Source organism: Coenobita brevimanus, chromosome 108 (genome assembly GCF_032717465.1).
Source record: "Coenobita brevimanus isolate Jiangsu-jjx chromosome 108, ASM3271746v2, whole genome shotgun sequence".
Taxonomy (NCBI): domain Eukaryota; kingdom Metazoa; phylum Arthropoda; class Malacostraca; order Decapoda; family Coenobitidae; genus Coenobita; species Coenobita brevimanus.
In genome coordinates, this window is record NC_137061.1 from 11,497,244 (window position 1) to 11,523,591 (window position 26,348).

General features: G+C 44.1%; 1 protein-coding gene across 1 annotated transcript in view; it reads right to left on the minus strand.

Annotated features, from left to right (window-relative positions):
• Positions 1 to 4,306: 4,306 nt before the first annotated feature.
• Positions 4,307 to 26,348, minus strand: part of LOC145417010 (beta-alanine transporter-like) — a 38,762-nt gene continuing 16,720 nt past the window's right edge. The window contains exons 4-12 of the mRNA XM_080285857.1: positions 26,031 to 26,154; positions 23,150 to 23,253; positions 22,438 to 22,592; positions 20,403 to 20,571; positions 18,452 to 18,590; positions 17,701 to 17,879; positions 17,174 to 17,339; positions 5,708 to 5,796; positions 4,307 to 4,448 (exon numbers count right to left, since the gene is read on the minus strand). Coding sequence (XP_080141983.1) covers positions 4,307 to 4,448; positions 5,708 to 5,796; positions 17,174 to 17,339; positions 17,701 to 17,879; positions 18,452 to 18,590; positions 20,403 to 20,571; positions 22,438 to 22,592; positions 23,150 to 23,253; positions 26,031 to 26,154 — 1,267 coding nt within the window. The remainder of the gene's footprint in view (positions 4,449 to 5,707; positions 5,797 to 17,173; positions 17,340 to 17,700; positions 17,880 to 18,451; positions 18,591 to 20,402; positions 20,572 to 22,437; positions 22,593 to 23,149; positions 23,254 to 26,030; positions 26,155 to 26,348) is intronic.

Consider the following 26,348-nt stretch of genomic DNA (forward strand, 5'->3'; position numbering starts at 1 on the left):
CAGTGTTTTTTGATCTCGAAAAGGCTTATGATACAGTCTGGAGGTATAATATTTTCCGCGTCCTACAACACTCAGGAATTAATGGCAATATGGGGGTCTTCTTACAGAACTTTCTTTGTAACCGGACCTTCCGTGTACGCCTTCAGAATGTCTTATCCCGGTCCTATGTACAGCATGAGGGTGTTCCACAGGGATGTGTGCTTAGTACTACTCTTTATATCCTTGCAATAAATGGTACCATTTCATCTCTCCCGCATGGTGTTCGGGCTTCATTATATGTAGATGATTTTGCTATATATGCAGCTGGAGCGGATGTCCTGGCCTTACGAGTCCTACTTCAATCAGCTATGGATGCCGCCGCAGGGTGGGCTATGGATCATGGCTTTAAATTCTCCCCCACGAAATCCTGTGCTATAACTTTTACAACCCGTCATTCAATCCCTCAACCCCCTCTTACACTGTATGGTACCCCACTGCCATACCGATTATCAGCCCCTTTCCTTGGCCTTGTCTTTGATTCTCGACTGACTTGGTCCCCTCATCTCACTTCCCTTAAGACCTCTGCTTCCCTCAGACTTCTGCTATTACAAACTCTTAGTCATATGTCCTGGGGTGCAGACCCTACAACTCTGCTCTGTCTCCATACTGTCTTAGTTTTGTCAAAGATTGATTATGGCTGTCAGGTTATGCATCTGCCTCATCTTCCTCTCTTCGGTGCCTTGATTCTGTTCACCATCATGGTTTACGTCTGGCATTGGGTGCTTTTCGTTCCACTCCGGTTACGAGCCTGTATGTCGAATCGGGTATGCCCTCTCTGTCCTCCTGACAAACTAACTCTCCGTTATCACATTCGCCTTCTTCAACACCCATCTGCTGGTTTCCCCTCCTCTGTTACGCACCTCTCCCCTCCTTTTTCGCCCTCATTAGCTTCATCTTTTCCTTGTAGAGTCTCCAATTTACTTGCATCCCTTTCTTTCCCTGCTATTTTAGTTCTCCCTCTGCGAGTGTCTATGTTCCCACCTTGGCTTCTTCCTCGCCCTACTGTCTTTGATGGCTTGCTCTCTCGTCCAAAGTCCTCTTCCACCCCACAGGAACTTTACCATCTTTTTATGGATCATATGTGTTGTCACTCCTCAGAGACCCCAGTGTACACAGACAGCTCTAAGTCTTATATGGGCTCGGGTTTTGCTGTTCTTTTCCCAGACCATACCTATCAGATCCGCCTTCCACCAGTCACCAGTATTTTCACTGCTGAACTGCTGGCCATTTTACTGGCCCTTCGTGTTATATACCGATCAAGGCTACACACCTTTGTTATTTTCACAGATTCACTTAGTGCACTACATGGTATTCAGTCCATCCCGGCCAGCAACCCAATAGTGTTGGAGATACAGGAATGGTTGTTCCGTATTAACACCAGATTGAAGTCTATCTCCTTCTGTTGGGTCCCAAACCATGTTGGGATACCGGGTAATGAGAGGGTTGACTGCCTGGCGCTTACAGCTGTCACCTCTCTTTCTGTCGCACCTCATCTTATCCCAGCAACTGATTATCTCCCGATTGTTACCCTTCTCCTTGGTCAGAAGTGGCAAGCAGAATGGACGTCTACAACTAATAATAAACTCCGCCCCATCAAACATACTATCACTCCCTGGCAGTTGTCCTTCCATCGCAACAGGCGTTGGGAAAGCCCTAGCCCGTCTGCGCCTTGGTCACACACGGATCACACATGGCTTTCTAATGTCAGGAGGCACTCCTCCGATCTGTCAATGTAGTCGGGTCCCACTCACGGTCCACCATCTTTTGCTTGACTGCCCTCGGTTCCAGGCCGTGCGCAGACGGACTCTCCCATTCCTTTACTCCCTTGGACGTGCCCCTACCTTAGCCGATCTTCTTGGCGAATCCCCTGTGTTTTCCATCACACACCTCATGCTCTTCCTATCTCAAACCCGTATCTTGCCTCACATTTAGTGTCTTCCCCACCTTCCCCCCTACCTTTATTCCGCCATAGCATACCTGTCATTTTTACGCAGCGGTTTTAGTGCCATATATTCCTCATGGACTTCGTGCTAGTCCTTATTACTTACTTACTTACTTCTACGTTACTCATGATGAATATGGAGATGTTGGAAGGATTTATGTAACACAGAATAGGACAGGAAGGTGTAATAAGCAAAATAAGTCGCTTAGGAAGTGTTAGGGAGCTTCCTTAACCGACGACAATACGGGCCTCTGACACATATAAACATAGACAAAATAGTGCTTTCATTTTCACATGCATAACCCTTTTAACAACCACCCTTCCCCCTGTCGTACATCGCCAGCATGGGCAAGGGTTAATTCTGGCCATCACTCTCCCTCCGAAGATAAGATCCGGCCCCTAAGTGGACCTAAAATGGACAGATACACACATACAGATATACAGAATGATACATATATATAACACTTTAATTTTGCTCCGTTGGGTGATTTCTTTTGCGTTGCGAGGAGGGCCCAGTCTTATCCTTATCATTTATTCATTTCCACCTTCCTCTGCCACACCCGCTTCCTGAAAATATCCACCTTCATTATTTATTCATTTCCACCTTCCTCTGCCACACCCGCTTCCTCAAAATATCCACCTTCATTATTTATTCATTTCCACCTTCCTCTGCCACACCACGCCCTCACAATATCCACCCTCATTAATTAATTTCCACCTTCCTCTGCCACACCCAAGCCCCACAAAATATCCACTCTCATCGTTTACTCATTTCCACTTTCTGCTACACCCACACCAGCAGACTGAGCCGTCCCCACAGCACGTAAGATACCATCAGGCGCGTTTCTAGTGAAGAGTTACTTATGAATGACCGTGTAGATAAGTCCACTGATGAGTTTCTCTCTCTCTCTCTCTCTCTCTCCTTTGAGAAAACTTCCTTGTCCTCTTGATCCCCCCCCCCCTCTATCTCTCTCTGTGAAAGCTTCCTTGTCCTCTTGATCCCCCTTTGTCACTCAGTCAGAGGGATTTCTGGCTAGGGTGTGTGGTGTACTGTGGTGGTAGCATCGGTGGCGTGGCTAGGGTGTGTGGTGTACTGTGGTGGTGGCATCGGTGGTGTAGCTAGGGTGTGTGGTGTGTACTGTGGTGGTGGCATCGGTGGTGTGGCTAGGGTGTGTGGTGTACTGTGGTGGTGGCATCGGTGGCGTGGCTAGGGTGTGTGGTGTACTGTGGTGGTGGCATCGGTGGCGTGGCTAGGGTGTGTGGTGTACTGTGGTGGTGGCATCGGTGGCGTGGCTAGGGTGTGTGGTGTACTGTGGTGGTGGCATCGGTGGCGTGGCTAGGGTGTGTGGTGTACTGTGGTGGTGGCATCGGTGGTGTGACTAGGGTGTGTGGTGTACTGTGGTGGTGGCATCGGTGGTGTGGCTAGGGTGTGTGGTGTACTGTGGTGGTGGCATCGGTGGTGTGGCTAGGGTGTGTGGTGTACTGTGGTGGTGGCATCGGTGGTGTGGCTAGGGTGTGTGGTGTACTGTGGTGGTGGCATCGGTGGTGTGACTAGGGTGTGTGGTGTACTGTGGTGGTGGCATCGGTGGTGTGGCTAGGGTGTGTGGTGTACTGTGGTGGTGGCATCGGTGGTGTGGCTAGGGTGTGTGGTGTACTGTGGTGGTGGCATCGGTGGTGTGGCTAGGGTGTGTGGTGTACTGTGGTGGTGGCATCGGTGGTGTGGCTAGGGTGTGTGGTGTACTGTGGTGGTGGCATCGGTGGTGTGGCTAGGGTGTGTGGTGTACTGTGGTGGTGGCATCGGTGGCGTGGCTAGGGTGTGTGGTGTACTGTGGTGGTGGCATCGGTGGCGTGGCTAGGGTGTGTGGTGTACTGTGGTGGTGGCATCGGTGGTGTGGCTAGGGTGTGTGGTGTACTGTGGTGGTGGCATCGGTGGTGTGGCTAGGGTGTGTGGTGTACTGTGGTGGTGGCATCGGTGGTGTGGCTAGGGTGTGTGGTGAGCTGTGGTGGTGGCATCGGTGGTGTGGCTAGGGTGTGTGGTGTACTGTGGTGGTGGCATCGGTGGTGTGGCTAGGGTGTGTGGTGTACTGTGGTGGTGGCATCGGTGGCGTGGCTAGGGTGTGTGGTGTACTGTGGTGGTGGCATCGGTGGCGTGGCTAGGGTGTGTGGTGTACTGTGGTGGTGGCATCGGTGGCGTGGCTAGGGTGTGTGGTGTACTGTGGTGGTGGCATCGGTGGCGTGGCTAGGGTGTGTGGTGTACTGTGGTGGTGGCATCGGTGGTGTGGCTAGGGTGTGTGGTGTACTGTGGTGGTGGCATCGGTGGCGTGGCTAGGGTGTGTGGTATACTGTGGTGGTGGCATCGGTGGCGTGGTAGGTAGGGACTCCCGGTGTGGTCTGGAGGAGTCCCTCAGCCCTCTTGCGGTGGTGCCTCTCCTCCACGTCCTTGATGGTGTCCGGGAGGGGAAGGTTCCTGAAAAAAATCGAGAAAAATTATTATAAAGGTTGTTATTCCACGCCTACGAAACGTGTCTGATTCTCGCCGTCCCTTGGTCACTTCTGGCCTTTGGTTCCTTCTTCCTTGAAAAAATGAAAAAAATAGTCTTGAGATGTATATTTAGCCACGGATATTTTTTAGTCTTATTCGCGATATTTTAAGATGATTTTACACAGCTCTGGGGAAACCGTTTGAACTGAAGGGGTTAGATAGAGCCTCATGAACCCCTCCGCTGCTTAAGGTTCTTCCAAAAGTTGAAGAAAATCGTGTGGAGATAGCGAAGGTGAAGTAAGAGAAAAGAAGTCGCAGAATTGAACGGGTTAATTCAGCTTAGAACAGCTTTCTGTGCTGGAAAAGTTAGAGAGAGAGAGAGAGAGAGAGAGAGCACTACAAAAAGTCTCCCAAGCTGACCATAGTTGCTTGAGAGAGAGAGAGAGAGAGAGAGAGAGCACTACAAAAAGTCTCCCAAGCTGACCATAGTTGCTTGAGAGAGAGAGAGAGAGAGAGAGAATCGCGGGAGTTTACGGGGTCAGCCACTACGCAACATATGTCTCCACGGCCGTCAACCACTTCACTCCGATGACGTTATTTGTTTTCGTTTGGAGAGGCTAAAAATAAAAACAAAAACAAAAAAAAATGACGTCACGGTTTAATAGGTATAATGTTTAGCAGTGTTTACAATTATTAAACACTGATTGTTTACAAATATTAAACACTGATTGTTTACAAATATTAAACACTGATTGTTTACAATGATTTGTGGTTATAAAGAATGCTGATTAATTTACAGGAAAAAAAATAAAGCACCTAAAAATAAGAAAAAAAGCACCCTTACACCACTTCCTTAGCGATTTATTTTTTGGTTGCATCTGGTTTATATCCTTTTTCGTTATTTATGCAGAATATGGCGATACTGAAGGTGTTTCTGGAAGACAGAAGAGGACTGTAAGGTGTAATGAACAATATAAATCGCTTAGGAAAAGGTGTTAGGGAGCTTCCGTAGCCGACGAGAATACCAGCCTAACTAGGATATTTCGGGACACCTCTTCCTTAGCGATTTATTTTGTGTATTGCACATTAATATTGTCTCCCATATTTATATCGTTGCAGTGAAAAACTTGCATCACTAAGACGAATATGTAGGAAAGACGATATAACAGGAAAGACGTTATGTAGGCAGAATAAATCGCTCAGGAAGAGGAGTTACGTAATCTCCAAAGCTTAGAGCACGTCACCTGGTCTCCGGTAACAGGAAGGAGGCCACACCGCCGACCACAGCCGCTACGAGGAAGCTTGCATCCACTGCCCACCACACCTGTATTACCTGGCCACACATTAATACATTATAATTATTACCTTCATTAGCAATTATCATCTCATTATTATCATTATCAGCCATTACGAACATCGTCTCATGAATACAGCATTATAGTTATCACTGGCAATTATTATTATTTTATTATTATCATTATCAGTCATTATAAACCTCGTCATATTTATACAGCATTACAATTATCACTGTGTCCAGCAATTATTATCATTTTATTATCATTATCATCATTATCATCATCATAAACACCATCAAATTAATACACTATAATTATCGCCATCATCAACTGTTATCATCATTTTATCTTTATCACCATTATCATCATTAATATCGTCACAAAAATACAGCATTATAATTATCACCATCAACAGTAGTTATTTACATTATCATAATTATCTATCGTTGTCACCATCATAAACAATCATCATCGTCGTCATATAGATAGATAGAGTCATACATACACAGATACATAGATAAATACATAACACCATAAACAAGATATAGATATAGACAGATAGATTAATAGATAGATAGAAAGATAGATACATAGATAGGTATGTAGGTAGGTACAAAGACATAGATTGATAGATAAATAAACAGACAGATAGACGGATAGACAGGTACACAGATAGACAGAGACACCAATGACTCACCAACAAATCGGTAATGAAGGGGGCACATAACTCCCCGAAGCAGCCGAATAAATCCAACATTGTCACGCCTCGAGCCCGGACTACAGTTGGCATCAGTTCCACGAAGTACACCAAGGAGACCTGCGATTGGCCGATTTTATTTATTTATTTATTTTTATTTGTATTATTCATTTACTTATTATTTTTATTATTCTTGCCACTTTCCAGCAAACTTACTCAACCCCTTCACCCCGAGGAGGTAGTCTATATTTTCTTACGCCTGTCTTAAGATGGTATTCAGAGGGTGATGTTTGTTTTACGTTTAATCTCGTTATACGATTCCGTCCATCGCAGGAACCTCGTATGGCACGGTTTTGACTCTCTCTCTCTCTCTCTCTCTCTCTCTCTCTCTCTCTCTCTCTGGCTCATTCAGTTACTTCTACCCTTCTCTCTGCAACATTAATTTCTCTCTCTCTCTCTCTCTCTCTCTCTCTCTCTCTAAAGCTGAATAAAATCAAGAGAATCCAATACTTTCATCACTTAAGGAAGCCTGTTAACACATTTCCTTAAGCGATTTAGTTTGTTTATTACATCTTCCCGTCATCTGTGTTACTTAAGTCATTCCAGTATTAGGCCTGTATTTTCGTCGCTCCCTAAAACCTCTTCCTTAGCGATTCATTTTTTGGATATAATTGGTTAATATCCTTTTGTACGTATATTTATGTAGAGTATGGCGACGTTTGAAGGATTATATATAACAGAGAAAAGGACAAGCAGGTGTGATAAACAAACTAAATTGCCAAGGAAAAGGTGCTAGGGAGCTTCCTTAACCGACGAGAACAGGGGAATAAGTCTAACATTATATTCCAGCCAGACGATTTTGCTCAGCTTAAAATAAATCGCCTAGGAAAAGGTGCTAGGGAGCTCCTTTAACCGACGAGAACAGGGGAATAAGTCTAGCAGGGGCTATAACCATTGGCAGGGACGTTCTTGGCTTTCTTACTTTCTTTTTTTTTTTTTTTTTTTTTGCTAAGAGGAAGATGTAATAAGTAAACTAAATCGCTTAAGGGGCATCATATACCTTCCATTAACCCCTTCAAAATAATGGGTTTTGCTAAGCTGAGGAAAATCGTCTGGCAGGAGCAAATAAGAGGGAAAAATGGACGTCAGTGGAAGCTATAGGGTAAAGGAGTTGGTGGGTAAGTGTGGATGGGTGAAAATTAATGGGTAAGAGTTAATGGGTACGAGTTAATGGGGCTGAGGTAATGAGTAAGAGGTAATAGGTATGCATTAGTGGGTAAGAGTTAATGGGTGAGAGGTAATGGGCTTGTTAATGGGTTAGAGATAATGGGTAAGAGCTAATGGGTTTGGTAATGGGTAAGAGATAATGAGTGAGAGGTAATGGGTTTGCTCATAGGTAAGAGATAATGGGTAAGAGCTAATGGGTTTGGTAATGGGTAAGAGATGAGTGAGAGGTAATGGGTTTGCTCATAGGTAAGAGATAATGGGTAAGAGCTAATAGGTCAGTAGTAATGGGTAAGAGGTAATGGGTAAGAGATAATGGGCAAGAGTTAATGGGGCTTAAGTAATGGGTAAGAGATAATGGGTTAAAGTTAATGGGTAAGAAAAAATGGTTGAGTTAATGGGTAAGATTTAATGGATAAGATTTGACGAGTAAGAATTAAAGGGTAAGATTTGATGAGTGAGGTAATGAGATGCGTTTAAGGGCAAGTTTTAATGGGTAAGAGGTAATGGATAAGAATTAATGGGTAATAGTTAATGGGTAAGGTAATGGGTAAGAAATAGTGGGACAGATAATAGGTAAGAGATAATGGGTAAGAGTTAATGGGTAAGAGATAATGGGTGATAGGTAATGGGTAAGGGTTAAAAAGTAAGAGTTAATTGGTAAGGGTTAATGGGTAAGAGGTAATCGGTAATAATGCATTCAGTCCTTACCTCATAAACAAGAGTCATAAGCAGATATATCCCCATCATGAGACCCCATCTCTGCCACACGTCCCCTGAGAAAGATGGGGAAGGTGAGGAAGATGGGGAAGATGGGGAAGGTGAGGAAGATGGGGAAGATGGGGAAGGTGAGGAAGATGGGGAAGATGGGTACAGTGAGGAAGATGGGGGAAAATAAGAAAGCTGGAGAAAATGGGGACGAGGGGGAAAATGGTGAGGGTATAGAAGATGGGGAAGGTGGAGAGAATGAGGAAGATGGGGAAATAAGGAAGATGGGGAAGAAGGGGTGGGGGGTAACTACATATAAAGGAACAGCCAATCATTGCCATTAGAAATATATCTGAATATTCTTAGGTTTATATCCATATTACGACGATATACATAACATGCAAGAGAATGGTAAGGATAAATTGCGAAATAAACCACAAAGGAAGAGGTGTGTCACTTTTTTTTTTAATGTTGCAATATTAAAGGATAATTTTGAATAATACTGATAACAGGGACAATGAATTGCCTTGCTAAAAATCAAGCAATGATTACTTTATTCTGGCTTGCTTCGCTGATTCTCTAAGGACGAGAATTTATAAACTTTCTAACAGTACACAGCAGAGACTAATTCCTCACAATTGCTGTGTGTTAGTACTGTTAGCCTCTGGAGAAAGTGACTTCACCCCTGACAATCAATAATTGATGCTATTAATGATAACAGATTCTTGCTGATGCATTAACTCCTAGATGGCACAACGGATTTTAAGCTTAATATGAAAGGACTGGCCTAAATACCAGTTATGAATAGCAAAGTGTTTATGCAAGCTAGGAGCTGCAACTAGAATAAGCTTCATATGGAAAATAAAACACGAGTTTACATTACATTAAGCTCGAGAAAGAGAACTGTTAAATTTATTGATTACAAAGAAATAAATTTACGTTACATTTCAAAATGAATTCAAGTAAGGAGATCGCACTCACTTGCTCACTCAATAGCTAACTCTTAAACCTAGGAAAATACGAAAAGAAAATACTGGTCAGAAAAGTGGACAAAGCGGATGACTGGGCGTCGTTACTGGAAGGACACTGCACTCGCTAAGTCTCTCGCCAATCACAGCTAGGTGGGAATACGGCGGCGGTGGGAACTGCGTCGTAGGAAGGACACTGCCACACACTACCTGCTTCCGCGGCGTTCAAACCTTGACTGACTTCAAATCGTGGGAAAGAGGCAAGCATCCAGCAGCATTGCTAACGGCTAGAATGAGCGAAACACGCCCATAATAAATCACTCAGTGGAAGTGCTGATGTCTCGCACAAAAATGATCATTCATGACACAGTGAAAAATTGTTCTGAAAACACTCCCAACCGGGTGAATACATAACGGTTAAACTGAACGATAAACACTGGGATTCCACTAGAGTTCGCGGTTTCCCACCAAATGATGTCATGAGCCGACTCGTGACATTATACCCCATGAAAATTAAATTTTGGTTTTTCTTCAGAAAAAAAAAAATTTCAATACACATACATACATATAAATCCTAACTCAGTCACACAAGATTCACACTGTGGTGTGTGTGTGCTATCCTGCTACAGGAGAAAGTCACAGTCCGCAGTGAGCGAAAAAAAAAACTTGTATTTACGTTAATAGAAGCAAGCTTGAGGGAAAAACTCCTTGACAACAATGAAAAATCCTGTATTCAGGTCAAACTGAGCAAAAAGTTCGCTACATTTACGTTAACAACTAATTGTTATGTATCGTGATGTATGTAATACATGGTGTATGTGTGACAGTTGTGGTGTAACTGTACCTACTTGTAAAATTACATAATGCAAATCAATAGTAAATGATGGCGACGAGGCAGAAGAGAAGAGGCGGCAGCATGCGTCAGGGACGATCAGCTGTTCTGCACGGCAATGCTGCACCCGCCAGCTGCACCTGCGAAAACAATCAAGATCGAGCATCAAAAGTGTCATTTCTCTCTGCCTAGCAATCAGTACTTATGTTACAAAAAGTACACTATTTACATTATTAACCAGGAAACGTAGTCAAGGCGTTTGTGCAGGACATCAAACGCTGACCCAGTTTACTGGTTAAACCCTAAACTTAATTAGCGAAAAGACTGGGCGTTTGTGCAGGACATCAAACGCTTCAATTCGCTAAATTAACCAGGGAATGTGGTCATGAGCAAAAAGACTGGACGTCTGTGCAGGACATCAAACGCTGCGATTCGCTAATGGAACCTGGTTTACTGGTTAAACCCTATACCTAATTAGCGAAAAGACTGGGCATTTGTGCAGGACATCAAACGCTGCAATTTGCTATATTAACCAGGGAACTTGGTCATGATATAAAAGACTGGGCGTCTGTGCAGGATATCAAATGCTACGATTTGCTAATGGAACCCAGTTTACTGGTTAACTAACTCTACGTTTACGATTAATGACAGGATTCTGAGAATCCCTGCACAATCTCGGGCAGGTCACGTTGTAACACCCACCGTGGGTGTGAACACTCGTGTGGATATTGTGCATTCTCCGGGAATCCTCAGAGAGGCCCACAGCTCGAGACGTTCCACAAGGTAATTCATACACAGCCTTGGACTGTCTCTGCAGGGTTCTCAAACTTCCCACTTAACTTATGGTATACATGTATGTACAGGCCCTGGACATACTGTGTCCTGTGGCGCCAATGGGTGAGATGTCAGCAATTACTGGTACACTTTTAACTGGGAACCAGGCTGGTCCTTGGATTACTCAAATCACTGAGGACGCCTATCTTACGGAACCCAGCATACAACAGTTGCCTGTGTTAGTCAGCAGTTAGCAGGCGAGACATCAGGCCTGCACCTACGTTATCACTTCCCTTGATGTATCTCACAACAAGGTTAAACTGCTGTAAATACAGTGTCCAGTGTGTCAATCTTGCATTAGCCGTCTTGGACTAGTGAGTGGCATATGATCAGTTTCCAGAGTGAATGGTGCCTCATATAAATAATAATATTTTTTAACACCATCGACCACGGCCAAGAGTTCCTTCTCAACAGTACTTAATTTCCTCTCGGCGGGTTTTAGCTTACGGCTGTGGTATGCCACTGGGAAGATTCTACCTTCCGATTCCTGCATCAATACAGCACCTACTCCATCTTGTGAAGCATCAGTGCACAGTATGAAAGGTTTGTTGGAATCAGGCAACTGCAAGATAGGCTCCTTGCACAACATGTTCTTATGAGCAGTAAAAGATCTCTCTTGCACGTCTCCCCATTCATTGGTGTTTAGAGCATATTTCTATAGCACCTCGTACAACGGTTGGGCAATGAGAGCAAAGTTGGGGATAAAACTCCTATAATACCCCACTAGGCCAAGGAATGCCCTAACCTGTTTCTTGGTCACAGGTCTCGGGGCTTCTCTAACCTTCCTGATCTTGTCACCCTGACACCTGCAGTGATTGTTGCCAACAATATGTCCGAGGAACTCCACCTCACTGTGAGCAATCTTACATTTGCTAGGCTTCACAGTCATGTTGAAACTCTAGAGTCTACTGAAGACAATTTCCAAGAGTCTGAGGTGCTCCTCCAACGTGGCGGAATGAACGAGGACATCATCAACAAACATCTCTACTCCTACAATACCATGGAGCACTTGTCTCTTGGCACGATTGAATACTGCTGGGGAATTGGTAAGTCCAAATGGGAGGACTTTATACTGGTACAACCCCCTAGGAGTAGCAAAGGCAGTGAACTGATGGCTCTCGGGGTGAAGGGGAATCTGGAAGAATCCCTTCGCCAAATCGAGCTTCATGAAATATTGTGACCCTGCCAGCTTGGAGAAGAAGGCAATGTGGTCACCCATTGGCTCAGCATCCACTTTGGTGATTGCACTGAGCCTCCTATAGTAGCCACAAATCCTGACTCCACCATCTTTCTTGTGAACTACTACCATTGGACTGCAGTAAGGAGATGAGGACTTTTCAATAATACCTGCAATCTCCATGTCAGCAATTTCGTTGTCTACTGCGCCCAGCAGTCGCATGGGAATTGGATATGGCTTAATCTTTACGGGAGTATCGCTGGTCAACTCAATCTTGTGACAATCAACCTTTGCAAGTCTAGGTTGGTCAGAGAAGAGATCAGCATACTGACAGAGCAGTGACCTTATGGCATTCTGATCACCTAATGCTAAGTCAGCGTTAAGTAAAACATCTCCAACAGTCTCTTCCTGACGGGACTGAGCAGTTAAGGGCTCGTCATCATGGTCATCAGCTGGGATCACCGCGGCTGCCCCGGTTTCTTCCAGTGGCTGGTAACTATCATCAGCTACTCGTAGGCCAGTCTCCTCGGGGTCTGACTCATGATAAACCTTCAACATGTTAATGTGGAACCTTTTGCAAAGATTCCGCATTTGAATTATGTAGCTGAGGTCTCAAATGCGCTCTACTACATCAAATGGACCCTTTCATTGCACCAACTACTTGTTCTGGGCAGTGGGGAGTAACACCAGGCACTTATCGCCTAGACTAAACTTCCAAAGTTTTGCCTTCTTATCATAATAGGCTTTCTGAACTTCACGCACCTTGATCAATTCTTCCTTAGCTAACGTGCACGTAGACTGGAGGTGGTCAGCTAGATCAAGGACGTAGGTGTAGGTGGTCTTGACTTCAGGGTCGGTTCTTCATCGTCCCATAACTCGCGAAGGACTTGAAGTGGTCCACGGACCGACCTTCCATACACCAGGTCAAAGGGTGAGAACTTCAAAGAGTGCTGTGGGGCTTCTCGATAAGCAAACAGAAGAGGAGCAATGAACCGCGGCCATTCCTTTGGCTGTTCAGCGGCCATGCGCTTTAACATCTTCTTGAGAGTCCCATTGAACCTCTCACATAGCCCATTACACATGGGATGATAAGGCTAGTTCACAGGCCTCGGATGGACAACAACCTGAATGCTTTGTTCATCATTGCAGAGGTGAACTGTGAACCCTGGTCGCTTAAGACCTCTTTGGGGATACCTACATGACAAAACACTTCGATCAATGCCTCAGCAACAGTGACGGCCTCTATATTCTCAAGGGCCACGGCTTCAGGCCACCGTGTGCTGAAATCAACAATAGTGAGGATATACTTTGATCCATCACTTGCCCTAGGAGAGATTGGCCCAACAATGTCAACCGCTACTCTTTCGAACGGTTCAGAGATTACAGGCATTGGTTTCAATGGCACAGGACGGACACGTCCCCGGTCAGTGGTACGCTGACACACATCACAGGAACGCACAAGCCTTTTTATTTCCTGTCCCATTCCTGGCCAGAAAAAGTCAGCATGGATGCGGTCAGAGGTTTTCTTTTGGCCCATGTGACCTCCCATGACTGAACAATGACCTAATTTGAACACTGCCCGGCGATACTTCGCGGGAACGACAAACTGCAATCGAACCTCACCCTGGGATGTTCGTGACTCATGGTATGGCCATCCTTGCTTGCAAAGGAACTTGGCTTGACCTCCCCGTGAATACTTAATCACTTTACCCTCCAACTTCTTTCGTACTGAGGCAAGTGTCGGGTCAGACTGTCGTTCTTGGACAACATCTTGACTACGAATCAAATCTTGCGGCATTGCGACAGTCAACGGGGTGACACAATTCGGAGCCTTGGCCATGGCTCGTGTTACTGCAACAGCCGAAGTCTGAGTAGCAACATCTACGGTATGTTGCTGATAATGAGGTCAAACAAGGGTTCTGGCATGACAACTGCAGCTGTCAAGCCAGTGTAGAAAGGAGATGCCACCTAGATACGTGCCTCAGGGAACAATCTCACTGACTCATCAATAAGTCTAACTTGGATCTGCTTACCCGTGTACTCGCCGGGCAGAACTAAACTTTGCTTTACAGAGCAACCTGAGGAACCAGTATCTCTCAGTACATTTACAGAAACACCTCCCACAAACCCTGGCTGAACAAGAAAGGCAGTGTTACTGGTGGAAGGGTCTGAGGAGGTAACAGCCAGTCATTGATGAGACTGTGGAACAAACGATGCAGCAAATGTGGTGCCCTGAGAACTTGATACCTGAGGGGTCGTGCTCACCATCTGAGGAGCTGGAGCACTGACCACCTGTGGAGGAGGGTTCACTGTCGCTGGGGAACTAGTGAACTGCGGGGAAGTACATGTACTGGTGGGGTTGGCACCACTGTATGCTTGTTGTGGCATAAGGGCTGCATTTGCATCCTGCCTCCGATACACTAAAGTCGATTGTCCTGACTGAGGGTTACGTGGTTTGTCCTTTCCCTGCTGCTGCCTGAAATACCGGTACTGATGCTGGTTAGGGTTCTGTTTATCGTACCACTTCCACTCAGGTTTCTGAGTGTTTTGCCCCTGGTCCTTCTTCTGCGGTTTTGGACCTTGGCCATTATTCTGAAAACGGCCTTGTTGCTGGGGTTCAGTCTGAGACGGTTTCCCAGATTTATCAGGTTTCCTGTTCCAGGTATGCTGCTTGCGAGTTTGATACCCATATGCAATAAAGAATGCTTTAGCCTTCTTCACCATTTGGCTGGCATCTCTTACCTGGCAGAGCTTAAGTTGAACCATAAGTTCAGTAGGCCACGACTTTTCCAGCTGCATGCACAGCATAAGGTCAATTATCCCCTCATGCGTGGAAGGAATTTCATCTTTCTCCATCCACTCATCTAAGTAAGCATTAAGCCGGTCAAGAAACTGAACGGCAGTCTCATTATACTGTAAACGCGCCCTCATGAACTGACTCTTGGCGTCGTCAACTGTAAGACCGTACGCTTTGACGAGTGTGGCCTTCATCATCTCATACATGAGATTGTCTCCACGAATTCTGTAGAGAATATCGAGGGCAGGGCCCTCAAACAGGCTAAGAAACTGAAGCTGCTTAGCTGCATCATCCAGCTGGTACAGTTGAGCCATGTCTTCAAAACGAGCTATGTATGGCTTGATTCGCTTGGCTTCTTTGTATGGGGAAACTTGATGTGTGGGGTCGCCATAACATGTGCAGGGAGAGCGCTCGTGGAGCTTGGACCAGCTGCACCAGATGTGTCTGAAGCCAAGGAATCTCGCTTGAGCTTCAGCACTTCAAATTAATGTTTTTCGTGTGCCTCTTGCTCGGCACGTTTGTGTTCTCGTTCTCTCTTGCGTTGTTGTAACTCGTATTGACGTTCTCTCTCTCATTCCTCACGCTGTTCTCGCTCATGTTCTAACTCGAGTTCGCGTTGTTTTTGTTTGTGTTCGTGCTGTTCTCACTCGTGTTCGTGTTGTTCTTGCTCGTGTTCGCGTTGGATTCTACGCTCTTCACGAGCATCACTCTCGCGTTGCTGCTTGTGACTAAGCCGAGAGAGGACATAATTCTTAATTTCAGTTGGGTCTGTAAGACCCATATCTTTGGCTTCCTGTACATAGACGCTGGTGGACATGATGCTAACTCAGTCTAATAAACTAGCGACTCAGTACTGACTGCAACTTTTTTTTTCAGAGAAAGATGTCAATAATCGAGAATAAAGAATACAGGCACAGGTTAGTGGTGACCAGTTTTATCTAATTAAACTGGTAAAGAAAGAAATTTAAACTAACAACTGACTGTGAAAACTATTACATAAATTAATAAAAATAAATCAATAATCACCAGTAAGGTAGTGCCTATAGACTTTACTGATAAATACCTAAGTATGAACGAGTGAGTATTATCTCGTGAATAGCTATAGAGCTAGGAGTTAATATCCTGGAATGAGGTCGCCAATTGTCATGTTTTTTTTTTTTTAATGTTGCAATATTAAAGGATAATTTTGAATAATACTGATAACAGGGACAATGAATTGCCTTGCTAAAATTCAAGCAATGATTACTTTATTCTGGCTTGCTTCGCTGATTCTCTAAGGACGAGAATTTATAAACTTTCTCAACAGTACACAGCAGAGACTAATTCCTCACAATTGCTGTTTGTTAGTACTGTTAGCCTCTGGAGAAAGTGACTTCACCCCTGACAATCAATAACTGATGCTATTAATGATAACAGATTCTTGTTGATGCATTAAGTCCTAGATGGCACAACGGATTTTAAGCTTACTACGAAAGGACTGGCCTATATACCAGTTATGAATAGCAAAGCGATTATGCAAGCTAAGAGCTGCAACTAGAATAAGCTTAATATGGAAAATAAAACACGAGTTTACATTACATTAAGCTCGAGAAAGAGAACTGTTAAATTTATTGATTACAAAGAAATCAATTTACGTTACATTTCAAAATGAATTCAAGTAAGGAGATCGCACTCACTTGCTCACTCAATAGCTAACTCTTAAACCTAGGAAAATACGAAAAGAAAATACTGGTCAGAAAAGTGAACAAAGCGGATGACTGGGCGTCGTTACTGGAAGGACACTGCACTCGCTAAGTCTCTCGCCAATCACAGCTAGGTGGGAATACGGCGGCGGTGGGAACTGCGTCGTAGAAAGGATACTGCCACACACTACCTGCTTCCGCGGCGTTCAAACCTTGACTGACTTCAAATCGTGGGAAAGAGGCGAGCGTCCAGCAGCATTGCTAACGGCTAGAATGAGTGAAACACGCCCATAGTAAATCGCTCAGCGGAAGTGCTAATGTCTCACACAAAGACGATCATTCATGACACAGTGAAAAATTGTTCTGAAAACACTCCCAACCGGGTGAATACATAACGGTTAAACTGAACGATAAACACTGGGATTCCACTAGAGTTCGCGGTTTCCCACCAAATGATGTCACGAGCCGACTCGTGACAAGGTGTTACGAAAGATACCTTACCTAGAGAAAGTGTGACATCCAGCAGCAGTAGCAGAATGACCAGCAGGTGAGATGCCACTGTCACCACCCTCCTCCTCGACCATCGCATCAACACGAAAGCAGACGTTATTGCCAGACCGTCAGCCACACCCAGGAAGACCACGTACTGCTGTGTGCCCGTCCTGAAGAAGAGGAAAAAGAAGAAGAGGAGGAGAAGGAAGAAGAGGAAGAGGAGGCAGAGGAAGTCGAAGATGAAAATGAGAAAGAAGAAGAAGGAGCAGAAGAAAGCGAAGAAGAAGGAGATGAAATACACGGCTATCTGAAGCATTAACAGAAGCAAAGGAGATCTGTTTATGCTTTTCAACTATTATCCTGATTATCGAAACTTAAATGAATTTTAGGGCGAAAAAAATCAAATACCAATATCAGAGTTAAGAAAAACATGAAAGGGGGGACGGTGCTGCCTTGGCGGGGGTATGCACTCTCTAAATGCACTTCTTAGGCTATAAAACTAATAAGATAAGTATGTTAAAATTGTCTTACTTCGTGATGTTGGGAGCATTGAGCGGCATCCCGATAAAGAGCAACCTGTTTGCGAATGACAGGAGTGACGCTGAGATGAGGATGTGACGCATGGCTGGGGACTTGACACAGTGCCACATCTCCTGTAGGAAGCCCGTCTTTGGCGCCATTTTTTCTGTGGCAGTTTTAGTCATGGTGTCCTGCAGGCAAACATGAAAACGGTCATTTTAATCCATACTTGGTTTATGCTCTCTACTTACAGACGAGTTTATTAAGCTTCGGGTCCTGCCAAGAGTTTGTGTGTGTGTGTATGTGTGTGTGTGTGTGTGTGTGTGTGTGTGTGTGTGTGTGTGTGTGTGTGTGTGAGAGAGAGAGAGAGAGAGAGAGAGAGGGGGGGGGAGAGAAACTCAAATAGTGAAGTTGTTAATGAAGGCTATATCCAACCCCTCGAGTTTATAAGACACCTGATGTTAGAATATTTAACGACACAATGCTCCATCTCCTGTAACAAATAGGTCTTTGGTGTCACTGATGCGGGCAGTTCGGGTAATGTTAGGTTAGATTATACTGAGCCTGGTTAGGTGTGGTCAAGGGCGGCCAGGTTAGGTTTGGTTAGGTTAAGTTAGATTTGGTAAGGTTAGAGTAGGTTAGGTTAGGTTAGGTTTGGTCAGGTTTGGTTAGCTTATATTAGGTTTGGTTAGGTCAGGATTGGTTTAGTCAGGTTTGGTTTGGTCAGATCAGGTCAGGTTTGGTTTGGTTAGGTCTTACGTACTTTCTTGAGGTCGCGGATGAAGGAATCAAGTACGGGTGATGATTTGAGGTGATTGATGCGAGCGGCCTTGGTTAACAATTTGGCAGCCTGGTCATTCCTTCCACGCTGCACCAGCCAGCGCGGGGATTCGTTCATCACGCTGCAGAAAGACAGAAAGGAAAAGAAAACAAAAACTCAGAACCAATGCCTATCAACTGCAAGAGGTTAATAAAGACATTTTTTGTACTGAGTTCCAGTTTTACCCTAAAAGTGGACTCGCTACATTTGTTTTAATAGCACGCTTTTGGTATAGACTGACGGTCCGTTCCTGAAGCCGAGCAGTTCTTCTAAGTGCCACACACCATAACCTGTCACCATTTCTGCACCAGTACCCACCGTCCATACTGAATCCATGCCAAAGCGGTCTCACTGTGGACTGGTGTGATGGTAGGATCGGGATATGTTTCTATGACAAGTCAATGGATGTTAAAGAAAATCAGTGAAGTAAATGTGAGCAGGGCTCGAACTCACGACCATTCGGACACAAGACCAATTACTTGACCGCAGTGACAGAGGGGAGAGGACAAAATAGTAGTAGATGACACCAGTCCCTTATTTGTCTGGGAAAAATAGGAGAGAGAGAGAGAGAGAGAGAGAGAGAGAGAGAGATAGCGCACAGAGGAGCAACAACTAACGATCACTTAATGCACTTTCTACACACATTGCCAAAGAGATGACAAAGACAAGAGCCCGTATTCTCGTCAGACAAGGAATCTTCCTAACACCTCTTCCTTAGCGATTTATTTTTGGATACTGCTGGCTAATATCGTTTCACACGCTATATATATGCAGAATTTGGCAATATTAGACTAATTTAAGTAACACAGAAGAGGACGGTAAGATAAACCAAGTAAATCTCTTAGGAACAGGTGTTAGGGATGATTAGTCTACCCATATCGCAGAGAGGACAGGGGCAACTAAGAGCAGAACGCACAGAAACAAAAGCAGACGATCAGGTATTGGATTATCTGCTCACGTTGCTAACGAAAATGGACAGGCAGAAGGGAGACAAAGATTTAGGATACTTCGAGTTCCCATATTCTTTTACTTACAATGCTTATGGAATGATGGAAAATAGAAGAGAGACTTGAGAGTCCTTGCATCCTTTACTCACTGCGCCAAGGGTGAAAACACAGAGGAACATCACCATCAGAGGCCGAGGAAAAACAGAGAGCTCAGTCTTTTCGTAGACCCACACTGCCAAGGGGTAAAGGAAGAGTGGCAACAGTGAGGAACAACAACTGACGATTGATGCTTTATTTCCTACTTGTATTCCAACAGGATGAGGTAGAATGACGGTAGATCACACAGACAGCTGAACACAGACTACCTTGCAAGAGTACCTACGCTCCTTCCTCGTGTAGCCAAGGGTATGAGAAATATGAAAGACCACAGAGGCCGTGAATCCTTTACCCACGTTCCCATCAGGGCGAGATAAATAGAGGGTAGAGCACAGTGGAAAAGGAAATAGCACCCGTCCTTATATTCCTCACTCACATTGTCAAAGGTATGAGGAAAACCGAGAAAAACAGAAATAATCCTTTCAATTCACTGACGTATTTTTATTTTATTCTTGCTAAGTTCAGATCATTATATTGAGCTTAGGGGAGACACTTCGAGCAGGATACAGCTCGCGTCCCACTAAAGTGTGTAAGATCTCAAATCGTTTAAGTCGCCTAAAGGTACCGAGACTAAAATGTTAAAACGCATCACGGGAATGAAGGGGTTAACAGACGATCAGATACTGCAACATCTATAACACGTCAATGAGATGAGGCAGACAGAGGGGACGGCACAGGGAGGCAGAAGTCAGCTCCAGGCCTTGCATGCTCCACAGTGTCACGGGTAGGAGGATAGCCGAGGAAAACACAGAATTAAAAACAAATTACCAGGGACTGCAGTTGCTACTCACATTGCTAGAGGGATGAGGCAGACGGTGGGTAAGAGGCAGATGAGCAAGAGATGCCTGAAGTCCCTCACCAGCATACTCACTCCTCCCATACCCATGATGGCGATGCTGATAGTTAAGGAGGAGCTGATTGTGATGGACACACGGTTCCGAGCAGGACAGGACTCCATCACTGTCGCAAACAAGAAACTCAAGGTCGTATTAATAAAACTAATTGATGGAAAGTGTACTCGTAAAAAAAGATCATATGCTTCAAACTTAAATCGCAAAGAACGCAAACCTCTAATTCTTTATTGTCATTTATGGAACGCCTGCATCCCACGTTAGAGTGCAGTCAGCAGTAATATAGGAAGGCTAAACACATTCTGACTCTCTCCAGAAATCATCGTCGAAAATAGGGACCTTGCACTCCACTTAGCGGTTTGATATTTAAGTACACGACGACTGGAAAATTTTTGGTAGATCATTTACGAAACACCTGTAACTGCTGGAAGTCCTCAGCCTACATCACATACATTACAAATATTCCTCATTTCATACATCCCACACCTTACACACATCCCACACCTTACATACATCCCACACCTTACATACATCCCACACCTTACATACATTCCACACCTTACATACATCCCACACCTTACATACATTCCACACCTTACATACAATTTCACACCTTACATACATCCTACATCTTACATACATTCCACACCTTACATACATCCGACACCCTACACACATCCCACACCTTACATACTGTACATCCCACACCTTACATACATCCCACACCTTACACGCATTCCACACCTTACATACATCCCATATCTTACATACATCCCACACCTTACATACATCCCACACCTTACATACATCCCACAACTTACATACATCCCACACCTTACATACATCCCACACCTTACATACATCCCACACCTTACATACATCCCACACCTTACATACATCCCACACCTTACATACATCTCACACCTTACATACATCCCACACCTTACATACATCCCACACCTTACATACTGTACATCCCACACCTTACATACATCCCACACCTTACATACATCCCACACCTTACATACATCCCACACCTTACATACATCCCACACCTTACATACATCCCACACCTTACATACATCCCACACCTTACATACATCCCACACCTTACATACATCCCACACCTTACACAAATCCCATACATTACATTACATACAGTAGTCAAAAACGGTACAAAGAAAGAGACAGGTTTTATTATCACATTTTGACTGTGGAGATAAGGAGACTATTAAACCACTTCACTGCGAGGACATATTATTCATTTTATTTCTAAATCCAAATGATGGGGAAGGAGGTTTTGCGTGGTTGAGAAGTAAGATTTTTTTTTTTTTTTTGTACCCATGTGTTGAGTAAAATCGTCGCAGAGAGAGAGAGAGAGAGAGAGAGAGAGAGAGAGAGAGAGAAAATAAAGTGTAGTGTTCCAGTCAAGCCTACAAATCAAGGTTGAGTTTTGCAAGACCACACTTAATACTGATGTTACCAGTGGACAGAGTTAGCCCACGTACTGAGTGTGTAGATAGAGGAATATTACAACACATGATTATTTTACGGCAGGATATTACCACTCTCAGGACGTATTTACGGGGGAATATTACCACCCAGGATATTTTTTTTACGGGAGGGATATTACCACTCTCAGGAAGTATTTAGGGGGGAATATTACCACCCAGGATATTTTTTTTTACTGGAGGGATATTACCACTCTCAGAACGTATTTACAGGGGAATATTACCACCCAGGATATTTTTTTTTACTGGAGGGATATTACCACTCTCAGAACGTATTTACAGGGGAATATTACCACCCAGGATATTTTTTTTACGGGAGGGATATTACCACTCTCAGGCTCAAACGTACTGAGTGTGTAAACGAGGAGAATATTGATACTCAGACAATTTAACAGGGAGATATTAGGCCTACCACTGAGGATATTTTATGATGGAAGTATTACCACTCTCAAGTTCATACGTACCGAGTGTGTAGATGGGGACCAGCATGAGGAAGACCGCTACACCAATGGCGAATCGCATGAGGAGGACGAGCGTGTACCAGGGAGAAAAGGCCATGATGAGACAGGCTGGAAGGCTTAACGCAGATCCCATCAGTATAGTGGTTCGGCGACCCAGGCTGTAATGGGCGCTGATAATTAACACTCCCAGGACTTGTGACTAATTACAAGCTGAAAAAGTCACCTGATACCACCTAGATTAGAGTCCTAGCGAAGGTCTACCATTAAACGATTTTATGCAAAGATAGGAATCAACACTCTCAGGCACTAATGACTGACTTAAAGCTGACAAAAATCACTTAATGCCTCCTAGATTAGAATCCTAGCGAAGGTCTACCACCAAAAGATTTTATGCAAACTTATGAATTAACACTCTCAGGCACTTGTGGAGGCTAATTTGAAACTGAAAAAAAAAAAATCACTTAATCACAACGAAACTGTGATATTACCCTGTCTTCTTAATTGTATCTTAGAATATCATCCACTTAAATACACCCTCCCCCTATCTAACCTAATCTGACACAACATATTGCAAGCGAAACCATGATCGAAAAAATTAATAAAAAATCAACTTCACCGACTTGTCCCGACTTTTAAAATACGTACTCGGATGCATGATCTAACCCTATAGTTTTCGTCCACCATAGAATTCAACCCCTTAAACACACATGCTCACCTGTCACTTATATGTCCCCCCAGCACCGTGCCCACCGCCTCCCCGATGTTGAAGGCGACCTGGAACATGGAACGAAGGGGCGCCCACTCGCAGATCAGGTTCCACTGAGGGGGAAGGAAGGCATGATTGTACTGGGGGCATTTTCGTGTTGTGGGCTTGTTACTGCTTTGGATATTACAGTATGCTGGTGTTCACTGATTTTATTGTGTATATATTTAGCATTTAGTTTTGGGGCATTTTGGTGTTTTGGGCATTTTGGTGTCTGGGCATTTTTGACATTTTTGTTTTGAGTATTTTGGGCATTTTTGTGTTTTGAGGGCATTTTGTGTTTTTGGCATTTGTGTGTTTTGGGCATTTGTGGGTTGGGCATTTAAGTGTTTTGGGCATTATAGTATTTTGGGCATTTTAGTGTCATGGGCATTTTTGTGACTTGGGCATTTGTGCGTTTTGGGCATTTTTATGTTTTGGGCATTTCGGTGTTTGGAGGAATTTTTTGTGTTTTTGGCTTGTGTTTTGGTCATTTTTGTGTTTTGGGCATTTTCGTGTTTTGGGCATGTTGGTGTATTGGGCATTTTTGTTTCTGAGGCATTTGTGTGTTCTGGGCTTTGTCTTATTGTCTTGGGCATTTTGGTATTTTGGGCATTTGTTTTGGTCATTTTGGGATGTGGGGCATTTTTGTGTTTTTGACATTTGTGTTTTGGGCATTTTAGTGTTTGGGTGACTGACTATCACTTTCTGGTCTCACTTCCCCTCTCTGTGGACTCATTTTCACTCTCTGAACACACTCACTCTCTGGCCTCATTTTCACTCTCTGGCCTTTTAATCCCTGGACTCACTTTCACTCCCTGGACTCACTTTCACTCTCTGGACTCATTTTCACCCTCAGGACTCATTTTCACTCTCAGGACTCACTTTCACTCGGGACTCACTATCACTCGGCTCACTTACATTCTGGAATCATTTACACTCTGGACTTGATTCCACCACCTGGACTCACTTGCACTCTTTTGACTCACTTTCACTCTGAACTCACTTTCACTCTGGACTCACTTTCACTCTGGACTCACTTTCACTCTTTTGACTCACTTTCACTATTTGAAATCACTTTCACTCTGGACTCACTACCACTCTGTGGACTCACTTTCATTCAGGACTCATTTTCACTCTCTGGACTCACTTTCACTCGCCTCACTCTCACTCTCTGGACTCACTCTCACTCTCTAGACTCACTTTCACTCTGGCCTCACTCTCACTCTGGACTCACTCTCACTCTCTAGACTCACTTTCACTTTCTGGACTCACTCTCACCCTGGACCCAATATCACCCTCTGGGTTCACTTTCCCTCTCTGGACTCACTTTCACTCACGGATCACTTCCACTCTCTGGACTCACTTTCACGCAGGACTCACTTTCAATCTCTGACCTCACTTTCGCTCTGGCTTCACTTTCACTCTCTGGACTCACTTTCACTCTCTGGACTCACTTTCACTCTCTGGACTCACTTTCACTCTCTGGACTCACTTTCACTCCCTGGACTCACTTTCAATCTCTGATCTCACTTTTACTCTGGCATCGCATTTCCCTTCTCTGGACTCATTCTCACTCTCTGACCTCACTTTCACTCTTTGGACTCATTTTCACTCTGGCCTCACTTTCACTCTCTGGCCTCTCACTCAGGACTCACTTTCAGTCTCTGACCTCACTTTCACTCTGGCTTCACTTTCACTCTCTAGTCTCACTTTCACTCTGGACTCACTTTCACTCACTGGCCTCACTTTCGCTCTCTGAACTCATTTTCACTTTGGCCACACTTTCACTCTGGCTTCACTTTCACTCTCTTGATTCATTTTCACTCTCTGGACTCACTTTCACTCTCTGGACTCACTTTCACTCTCTGGACTCACTTTCACTCTCTGGACTCACTTTCACTCTCTGGACTCATTTTCACTCTGGCCTCACTTTCACTCTCTGGACTCATTTTCCTATATCTTCTAAAGTGCATTCAAACTGACTTTGTGAATGAAAGGTGAAAAATGACTGGATGAAAACAGGTGATTAGTTTCTTTAGGTTGAGTTATTTTACCCTCATAATAAATAACAGATAATAATAATGATACTACTGCTACTACTACTACTAACAATAATAATTAAAAATTTTTTCTAGATACTGGTCCAGAGAGTCTTCATTCACGATAGTGCAGAGAGAGAGAGAGAGAGAGAGAGAGAGAGTATACTCCTAAAGTCTGGCGAATACATAAGGGAAAAATCGAACCATCTGAAAAACACACGACCAGAGATAAGGGTTGTCACTGCATTTCACCAGTTGTCAATTTACTTCAGACGTTACTGGGAAGCTAATTGTTTCTTTGACTGTATGAGATGAATGTTGTACCTCTGATGTAATTGTTTCTTTGTATGAGATGAATGTTGTACCTCTGATGTAATTATTTCTTTGACTGTATGAGATGAATGTTGTACCTCTGATGTAATTATTTCTTTGTATGAAATGAATGTTGTACCTCTGATGTAATTATTTCTTTGTATGAGATGAATGTTTTACCTCTGATGTAACTGTTTCTTTGACCGTATAAGATAAATGTTGTACAGTACCTCTGACGTAATTGTTTCTTTGAGTGTATGAGATGAATGTTGTACCTCTGATGTAATTGTTTCTTTGAGTGTATGAGATGAATGTTGTACCTCTGATGTAATTATTTCTTTGAGTGTATGAGATGAATGTTGTACCTCTGATGTAATTATTTCTTTGAGTGTATGAGATGAATGTTGTACCTCTGATGTAATTGTTTCTTTGAGTGTATGAGATGAATGTTGTACCTCTGATGTAATTGTTTCTTTGAGTGTATGAGATGAATGTTGTACCTCTGATGTGGTCGTGGACTGGAATTCTGCTGTGTCGTAGTGTGGGACGGGGCAGGAGGGCGGTCCAGCCTGGCTCCCAGTGCCCACCACCTCCCCTTTGCTCAGGCACTTGCTGTCGTACTCGCTGACACAGATAAATACGTCAGCAAAATCAGGAAGTTTCATTATTTCTCAACACCTTTCAACTAGTTATTTACTCAGGCGCCTGCTGTCGTATTCGCTGACACACAAAAATACGTCAACAGAATCAGTTTCATTATTTCTCATCACCTTTCAACTAGTTATATTCTCAGGCACTTGCTGTCGTACTCGTTGACA